This window comes from Conger conger, unplaced genomic scaffold, assembly GCF_963514075.1.
Source record: "Conger conger unplaced genomic scaffold, fConCon1.1 SCAFFOLD_67, whole genome shotgun sequence".
Taxonomy (NCBI): domain Eukaryota; kingdom Metazoa; phylum Chordata; class Actinopteri; order Anguilliformes; family Congridae; genus Conger; species Conger conger.
Window position 1 is genome coordinate 225001 of NW_026890518.1, and position 10000 is coordinate 235000.

Here is a 10000-nt window from a genome sequence, read left to right on the forward strand (position 1 = left end):
GCAGTCGTCTCATTGGCCCAGGCAGTAAGAGCAGTCGTCTCATTGGCTCAGGCAGTAAGAGCAGTCGTCTCATTGGCTCAGGCAGTAAGAGCAGTCGTCTCATTGGCTCAGGCAGTAAGAGCAGTCGTCTCATTGGCTCAGGCAGTAAGAGCAGTCGTCTCATTGGCTCAGGCAGTAAGAGCAGTCGTCTCATTGGCTCAGGCAGTAAGAGCAGTCGTCTCATTGGCTCAGGCAGTAAGAGCAGTCGTCTCATTGGCCCAGGCAGTAAGAGCAGTCGTCTCATTGGCTCAGGCAGTAAGAGCAGTCGTCTCATTGGCTCAGGCAGTAAGGGCAGTCGTCTCATTGGCTCAGGCAGTAAGAGCAGTCGTCTCATTGGCTCAGGCAGTAAGAGCAGTCGTCTCATTGGCCCAGGCAGTAAGAGCAGTCGTCTCATTGGCTCAGGCAGTAAGAGCAGTCGTCTCATTGGCTCAGGCAGTAAGAGCGGTCGTCTCATTGGCCCAGGCAGTAAGAGCAGTCGTCTCATTGGCTCAGGCAGTAAGAGCAGTTGTCTCATTGGCTCAGGCAGTAAGAGCGGTCGTCTCATTGGCTCAGGCAGTAAGAGCGGTCGTCTCATTAGCTCAGGCAGTAAGAGCGGTCGTCTCATTGGCTCAGGCAGTAAGAGCGGTCGTCTCATTGGCTCAGGCAGTAAGAGCAGTCGTCTCATTGGCTCAGGCAGTAAGAGCAGTCGGCTCATTGGCTCAGGCAGTAAGAGCAGTCGTCTGGCAGTCGGAGGGTTGCCGGTTCGATCCCCCGCCCGGGCTGTGTCGAAGTGTCCCTGAGCAAGACACTTAACCCCCAAATGCTCCTGATGAGCGGGTTGGTGCCTTGCATGGCAACCGATCGCTGTTGGTGTGTGTGTGTGTGTGTATGTGTGTATGTGTGTGTGTGTGTGCGTGTGTGTGTGTGTGTGTGTGTGAATGGGTGAATGAGAAGCATCAATTGTACAGTGCTTTGGATAAAGGCACTCTATAAATGCCAACTGTTTATCATTTAAGGAGTCAGATATCAAGGCTTATATAGCTGTGTTTCCTGACAGAAATGCCATCATCTATCTCTCTTTCTCTCACACACACACACTCTCACTCTCATTCTCACTCTCGCTTTATCACTCTCACTCTCAACCTCTCTCTCACTCTCTCACTCTCATTCTCACTCTCTCTTTATCACTCTCACTCTCACACTCTCTCACTTTCATTCTTACTCTCACATTCTCTCTCTCTCACTCTCTCTCTCACATTCTCTCTCTCTCTCTCTCCCTCCCCCTCTCTCTCTCTCTCTCTCTCTCTCGCTCTCTCTCCCTCTCTCTCTCTCTCTTTCTCTCTCACTCTCTCTATCACTCTCTCTCTCACTCTCTCTCACTCTCTCTATCACTCTCTCTGTCACTCTCACACTCTCTCTCTCACTCACAGTCTCTCTACCTCTCTCTCTCACTCTCTATCACTCACTCTCTCTCACTCTATCTCACTCTATCTCTCTCATGTTACTTTATTGGCAAGACAGGACATTACAGCTTGTATATAAAACCATATATATATAAAACATAAATTGGACATTAACAATACTTGAACGATTAGCATGAACAATTCTAAACAAAGGAACATGAACAATACATTAAAATAAGAAAGAGAAAATATTTAGAAATAAATAAATAATAATACAAATAAACAGGTTTGTTGTGCTTCATGTCACTGGAGATGACGGCTCTTCTCCTCTGCTAATAGGATGGGCAGTTTTTTGTTTGTTGGCAGTTTCTTTAATTGGGGGTGTCTGATTAATTTTGGGAAAGTAAACATTTAGTGAGAAAATGCAGCTCTGTCTGAGCTCCATTGGGCTGGCAGTGCTCCCACAGCCTCTCCTCCTGGGAGCCGTGCCCTGCCAGGCTGTGCTCCCACAGCCTCTCCTCCTGGGAGCCGTGCCCTGCCAGGCTGTGCTCCCACAGCCTCTCCTCCTGGGAGCTGTGCCCTGCCAGGCTGTGCTCCCACAGCCTCTCCTCCTGGGAGCCGTGCCCTGCCAGGCTGTGCTCCCACAGCCTCTCCTCCTGGGAGCTGTGCCCTGCCAGGCTGTGCTCCCACAGCCTCTCCTCCTGGGAGCCGTGCCCTGCCAGGCTGTGCTCCCTGAGCCTCTCCTCCTGGGAGCCGTGCCCTGCCAGGCTGTGCTCCCACAGCCTCTCCTCCTGGGAGCCGTGCCCTGCCAGGCTGTGCTCTCTGAGCCTCTCCTCCTGGGAGCCGTGCCCTGCCAGGCTGTGCTCCCACAGCCTCTCCTCCTGGGAGCTGTGCCCTGCCAGGCTGTGCTCCCACAGCCTCTCCTCCTGGGAGCTGTGCCCTGCCAGGCTGTGCTCCCACAGCCTCTCCTCCTGGGAGCTGTGCCCTGCCAGGCTGTGCTCCCACAGCCTCTCCTCCTGGGAGCCGTGCCCTGCCAGGCTGTGCTCCCACAGCCTCTCCTCCTGGGAGCCGTGCCCTGCCAGGCTGTGCTCCCACAGCCTCTCCTCCTGGGAGCCGTGCCCTGCCAGGCTGTGCTCCCTGAGCCTCTCCTCCTGGGAGCTGTGCCCTGCCAGGCTGTGCTCCCACAGCCTCTCCTCCTGGGAGCTGTGCCCTGCCAGGCTGTGCTCCCACAGCCTCTCCTCCTGGGAGCCGTGCCCTGCCAGGCTGTGCTCCCTGAGCCTCTCCTCCTGGGAGCCGTGCCCTGCCAGGCTGTGCTCCCACAGCCTCTCCTCCTGGGAGCTGTGCCCTGCCAGGCTGTGCTCCCACAGCCTCTCCTCCTGGGAGCCGTGCCCTGCCAGGCTGTGCTCCCTGAGCCTCTCCTCCTGGGAGCCGTGCCCTGCCAGGCTGTGCTCCCACAGCCTCTCCTCCTGGGAGCTGTGCCCTGCCAGGCTGTGCTCCCACAGCCTCTCCTCCTGGGAGCCGTGCCCTGCCAGGCTGTGCTCCCACAGCCTCTCCTCCTGGGAGCCGTGCCCTGCCAGGCTGTGCTCCCACAGCCTCTCCTCCTGGGAGCTGTGCCCTGCCAGGCTGTGCTCCCACAGCCTCTCCTCCTGGGAGCCGTGCCCTGCCAGGCTGTGCTCCCTGAGCCTCTCCTCCTGGGAGCCGTGCCCTGCCAGGCTGTGCTCCCACAGCCTCTCCTCCTGGGAGCTGTGCCCTGCCAGGCTGTGCTCCCACAGCCTCTCCTCCTGGGAGCCGTGCCCTGCCAGGCTGTGCTCCCTGAGCCTCTCCTCCTGGGAGCCGTGCCCTGCCAGGCTGTGCTCCCACAGCCTCTCCTCCTGGGAGCTGTGCCCTGCCAGGCTGTGCTCCCACAGCCTCTCCTCCTGGGAGCCGTGCCCTGCCAGGCTGTGCTCCCTGAGCCTCTCCTCCTGGGAGCCGTGCCCTGCCAGGCTGTGCTCCCACAGCCTCTCCTCCTGGGAGCCGTGCCCTGCCAGGCTGTGCTCCCACAGCCTCTCCTCCTGGGAGCCGTGTCCTTTTCTGTGTTCAGTTCACTGGGAGTCGTAATGTTCATGCAGTCAAGCTGTAATGGTAATTTGTAGAGTGAGTGTCTGCTGTGAGGCTCTTTGCATAGGGCAGCTTGTCTCACTTCAGCTTCTTATTTACATAAAAGTTATTCCAGGTGCTTCTTGCTGTCTGCCTTTTCACAAATGTAAATTTTCTTCTGTGACTTGAACACTTTTCCCCTTTTCCTCAGTGTATCGCTCAACATGTGGTGCATGCATAATCCTAACACATACCCTAAAGTCTAACTGCTGACCCTAACCCTAACCCTAACCCTAAACCTAACCTTAACTCCTGTAGCATGGCATGGGCTAACTCCTGTAGCATGGCGTGGGCTAACTCTTGTAGCATGGCGTGGGCTAACTCGGCTACTTGTATGTGTTAAACAATTGAGTATTCAGCTGAAACTAAAACAGTTTGTGAACTCTTTTTTTGTGGCTTGTACACTGAGGGACCCCTTATGGACCCTTCAGAACAGCGCAGTTGTACTGATGAGTGCTGAAAGTAAATATAATATTGGGGATGCATACACTTGGAGATCAAGTAACTGTTTGAAACGCCAGTGGTCTGGGTGTGTGAGTAGTTTATCTGAGATAGCAGTGTTTTTTCTCTTTTATCACTGTTTGTAAATTTTTTCTAAAGGCAGGGTGCAAACAAACTCCAGCTAAAGCAGGACCAGGCTTCGGTGCAAAGTGTATGTACATTCAATAAAGCAAAAGTCCCGAGAATAAAGCAAAAAAGTATTCACACAAAACTTTATATTATATTCATATTCATATTTTTAGTTATATACAGTGCATCCGGAAAGTATTCACAGCGCTTCACTTTTCCCACATTTTGTTATGTTACACACAACTCCCCATAATGACAACATGAAAGAAGTTTTTTTGAAATTTTTGCTAATTTATTAAAAATAAAAAACTAAGAAATCACATGTACATAAGTATTCACAGCCTTTGCTCAATACTTTGTTGATGCACCTTTGGCAGCAATTATAGCCTCAAGTCTTTTTGAATATGATGCCACAAGCTTGGCACACCTATCTTTGGGCAGTTTCGCCCATTCCTCTTTGCAGCACCTCTCAAGCTCCATCAGGTTGGATGGGGAGCGTCGGTGCACAGCCATTTTCAGATCTCTCCAGAGATGTTCAATCAGATTCAAGTCTGGGCTCTGGCTGGGCCACTCAAGGACATTCACAGAGTTGTCCTGAAGCCACTCCTTTGATATCTTGGCTGTGTGCTTAGGGTCGTTGTCCTGCTGAAAGATGAACCGTCACCCCAGTCTGAGGTCAAGAGCGCCCTGGAGCAGGTTTTCATCCAGGATGTCTCTGTACATTGCTGCATTCATCTTTCCCTCAATCCTGACTAGTAGACCAGTTCCTGCCGCTGAAAAACATCCCCACAGCATGATGCTGCCACCACCATGCTTCACTGTAGGGATGGTATTGGCCAGGTGATGAGCAGTGCCTGGTTTCCTCCAAACATGACGCCTGGCATTCACATCAAAGAGTTCAATCTTTGTCTCATCAGACCAGAGAATTTTGTTTCTCATGGTCTGAGAGTCCCCTTCTCCCCCGATTGCTCAGTTTAGACAGGCGGCCAGCTCTAGGAAGAGTCCTGGTGGCTCCGAACTTCTTCCATTTATGGATGATGGAGGCCACTGTGCTCATTTGGACCTTCAAAGCAGCAGAAATTTTTCTGTACCCTTCCCCAGATTTGTGCCTCGAGACAATCCTGTCTCTGAGGTCTACAGACAATTCCTTTGACTTCATGCTTGGTTTGTGCTCCGACATGCACTGTCAACTGTGGGACCTTATATAGACAGGTGTGTGCCTTTCCAAATCATGTCCAATCAACTGAATTTACCACAGGTGGACTCCAATTAAGCTGTAGAAACATCTCAAGGTTGATCAGTGGAAACAGGATGCACCTCAGCTCAATTTTGAGCTTCATGGCAAAGGCTGTGAATATTTATGTACATGTGATTTCTTAGTTTTTTTATTTTTAATAAATTTGCAAAAATCTCAAAAAAACTTTTTTCACATTGTCATTATGGGGTATTGTGTGTAGAATTTGGAGGAAAAAAAAGAATTTTGGAATAAGGCTGTAACGACAAAATGTGGAAAAAGTGAAGCGCTGTGAATACTTTTCGGATGCACTGTACATGCAACACATTGTAAATCTTTACAGATCATCAAATGATTCAAATTTATAGGTGAAAAGGTACACTGTGTGGATGTGAGATGCCCAGAGATTCTGGCAGTCACATGCAAGCATACTGGAGCAGTTTGGGGGGGTCAGGGGTGACCCCCCACCAGCGTGGGACAGAGGTGCTAATGCGCTTAGTGCTTGTGGTGGAGGGGGGGGGGAGTTTAAGGAACCATTCACAGGTTTAAAGGGGATTTAGTTCCTGCTAACTCAGCTCTGAAGAGGAGGGAAATCGCCTTAGCGCTCAGCAGCTTTAGCACACAGAGAAAAACAATAACAAACCGCCCTGCAGCCAATCACAGCACAGCTCCTCACAATAACACACCGCAAACAACCTGCCAGCCAATCACAGCGTGGACGTCGCCCTTCTCCGCCATTCAGGCGTTTAGCTGAGACGCTTATCCACTGCGACTTAAATAGGCTTACATTTTATTTGTTTATCGCTGATTGTTTTACATTCAATCCATTTATGCAGCTGTAGTAGCTGAAGCGCTTCAGGTTAAGTGCCTTTGCTGCAGGTTACTACAGTAACTCTGGGGGTTTTAGAGCTACTGACTAACTCGACTAAGGTACATGACTGGGACCCGCAGGGTCGGCGGTTCGAATCCCGATGTAGCCGTTGGGCCTTGAGCAAGGCCCTTAACCCTAATAATTTAATGTAATGTAATGTAATGCACTACACCATCCACAGCCCTCACAGCACATACAACAGGTCTCTCTCTCTCTCTCTCTCTCTCTCTCTCTCTCTCTCTCCCCCCCTCTCTCTCTCTGCAGCTCTCTGTCTACAGTTTTATTTTTATCAGTTTATGATTGTATGTGACTGTGTGTGACTGTGTGTCCATGTGACCGTGTGACCATGTGTGACTGTGTGACCATGTGACCATGTGACTGTGTGTGACTGTGTGTGACTGTGTGTGACTGCGTGTCCATGTGACCGTGTGACCATGTGTGACTGTGTGGCCGTGTGACCGTGTGACCATGTGACCATGTGTGACCATGTGACCATGTGACTGTGTGTGACTGTGTGTGACTGCGTGACTGTGTGTGACCGTGTGACCGTGTGTGACCTTTTGACCATGTGACTGTTTGACCGCGTGTGACCGTGTGACCGTGTGTGACTGTGACCGTGTGACCATGTGACCCTGTGACCCTGTGACTGTGTGTGAGTGTGTGTGAGAGTGTGACCATGTGACCTTGTGTGAGAGTGTGACTGTGTGACCATGTGACCATGTGACCGTGTGACCGTGTGACCGTGTGACTGTGTGTGACCGTGTGACCATGTGACCGTGTGTGACTGTGTGTGACCGTGTGACCATGTGACCGTGTGTGACTGTGTGTGACCATGTGACCATGTGACCGTGTGACCGTGTGTGACTGTGTGTGACCGTTGGACCATGTGACCGTGTGTGACCAAGTGACCGTGTGTGACCGTGTGACCAAACCGTGTGTGACCGTGTGACCGTGTGACCCTGTGACCGTGTGTGAGCGTGTGACCGTGTGAGCGTGTGTGAGCGTGTGACCGTGTGACCATGTGTGACTGTGTGACTGTGTGACCATGTGTGACTGTGACCGTGTGACCGTGTGTGACCGTGTGACCGTGTGAGACTGTGTGACCGTGTGACCGTGTGTGACCGTGTGTGACCGTGTGACCGTGTGACCGTGTGACCGTGTGACCGTGTGTGACCGTGTGACCGTGTGACCGTGTGACCGTATGACTGTGTGACCGTGTGTGACCGTGTGACCGTGTGACCGTGTGTGACCGTGTGACCGTGTGTGACCGTGTGTGACCGTGTGACCGTGTGTGACCGTGTGACCGTGTGACCGTATGACCGTGTGTGACCGTGTGACCGTGTGGTCCCTCCTCAGAGCGCAGGGTCCCACACCAGCTCTTCCGGCCGCTGCTGATCGGCTTTGTCTCGGCCGCGGCTCTGCTGGCCGCCATCCTGGCACTGCTCTTCTACAAATACCTGCAGGTGAGCTCACCTGGCCCCGCCCGACCAGCCCCCTCCACCTCTCTCCCTCTCTCCCCTCCCCCTCTCTCCCTCTCTCCCTCTCTCCCCATCCCCCCTCCCTCTCTCCCCTCCCCCTCTCTCCCTCTCTCCCTCTCTCCCCATCCCCCCTCCCTCTCTCCCCTATCCCTCTCTCCCCATCCCCTTCTCCCCTACTCCCCTCTCTCTCCCTCTCTCCCTCTCTCCCCATCCCCCCTCCCTCTCCCTCTCTCCCTCTCTCCCCATCCCCCCTCCCTCTCTCCCTCTCTCCCTCTCTCCCCTCCCCCTCTCTCCCTCTCTCCCTCTCTCCCCATCCCCCCTCCCTCTCTCCCCTCCCCCTCTCTCCCTCTCTCCCTCTCTCCCCATCCCCCCTCCCTCTCTCCCTCTCTCCCTCTCTCCCCATCCCCTTCTCCCCTACTCCCCTCTCTCTCCCTCTCTCCCTCTCTCCCCATCCCCCTCCCTCTCCCTCTCTCCCTCTCTCCCCATCCCCCCTCCCTCTCTCCCTCTCTCCCTCTCTCCCCACCCCCTCTCTCCCTCTCTCCCCTCCCCCTGTCTCCATCTCTCCCCGTCCCCCCTCCCTCTCTCCCCTATCCCTCTCTCCCTCTCCCCACCCCCCCCCTCTCTCCCCTATCCCTCTCTCCCTCTCTCCCCATCCCCCCTCCCTCTCTCCCCTATCCCTCTCTCTCTCTCTCTCTCTCCCCTATCCTCTTCTCTCCTCTCTCTCCACTATCCCTCTTTCTCTCTCTCTCTCTCTCCCCTATCCCCTTCTCTCCTCTCTCTCCACTATCCCTCTTTCTCTCTCTCCTCTCTCCCCTATCCCCCTCTCTCTCTCTCTCTCTCTCTCTCTCTCCCCTATCCCCTTCTCTCCTCTCTCTCCACTATCCCCCTCTCTCTCTCTCTCTCTCTCTCTCTCTCTCCTATCCCCTTCTCTCCTCTCTCTCCACTATCCCTCTTTCTCTCTCTCTACTCAAACCCCCCTGTCTGGTACCAACAATCATTCCATGGTCAAAGTCACTGAAATCACATTTTATCCCCATTCTGATGGTTGATGTGAACATTAAGGGAAGCTCCTGATCCATATCTGCATGATTTTATGCATTGCACTGCTGCCACATGATTGGCTGATTAGATGATCACATGAAAAATTAGGCGTAAATTGCTCAGTGAGTATACTGTATATATAGCTCTATCTCTGTTACCACAGAAACCCAAGTATCAGATCCAGTGGAAGGTGATTGAGGGTATCCATGGCAACAGTTATGTCTACATTGACCCCGCCCAGCTGCCGTATGACCATCAGTGGGAGTTTCCCCGAGACAAACTGCGCTTCGGTGAGAACGTCCAGAGAGTGTGTGTAACCCTAACCCTAACCCTAACCCTAACCCTAACCCTAACCCTAACCCTAACCCTTCACTGCTCTCACTGCTCTCACTGCATTCACTGTATCTGCCAGTCCTGTGTCAAATACAGAATTGATTTGGATTCAAATAATGTTCTACCCTTTACTGAGCTTGTCTGGTGTATTGGAACCTATGAAACCCTCTCAAAAAGTGCCACCCCCACCTTCTGGTCCTCTCGTCTGGCTCAACTGCACGAGGGAGCATGCTGCACATAAAACCTATTTCAATCCAAAACAACCTGCCACACCTGCATGGCTGTGTTCCTCTGAGAGGGTGCATGGGGAACCAGTTCAATATCAGTCACCACATTGTTTCTAAAATAAATGTAAAAAAGAAACTATTAAAAAGGAAGGAAACCTGAGTTTAAATTTGTACACATTTCAGAGGTAATGATTCCCACGTTTACATAAAATTAAATTACTGCTCACTTAACAAGATGTTACATTCCAGGACACCATATTATTACAGAACATTACCCTCCATGAGATGCTATGTCATGGCACCTGACTCTGGTTAGTGTGAGCAATGCGACATACAGTGCAACACAAGATGCAGTACCTCCAGTACAACACAAGATGCAGTACCTCCAGTACAACACAAGATGCAGTGCCTACAGTACAACACAACATACAGTACCTACAGTACAACACAGCATGCAGTACCTACAGTACAACACAACATACAGTACCTACAGTACAACACAAAATACAGTACCTACAGTACAACACAACATACAGTACCTACAGTACAACACAGCATGCAGTACCTACAGTACAACACAACATACAGTACCTACAGTACAACACAAAATACAGTACCTACAGTACAACACAAAATACAGTACCTACAGTACAACACAACATGCAGTACCTACAGTACAACACAACATA

General features: G+C 52.1%; 1 protein-coding gene across 1 annotated transcript in view; it reads left to right on the forward strand.

Annotated features, from left to right (window-relative positions):
- The window catches only part of kita (KIT proto-oncogene, receptor tyrosine kinase a), a 51218-nt gene that overhangs the window by 19508 nt on the left and 21710 nt on the right, over positions 1-10000 (forward strand). Inside the window, exons 10-11 of the mRNA XM_061230332.1 lie at positions 7589-7695; positions 8915-9041. Coding sequence (XP_061086316.1) covers positions 7589-7695; positions 8915-9041 — 234 coding nt within the window. The remainder of the gene's footprint in view (positions 1-7588; positions 7696-8914; positions 9042-10000) is intronic.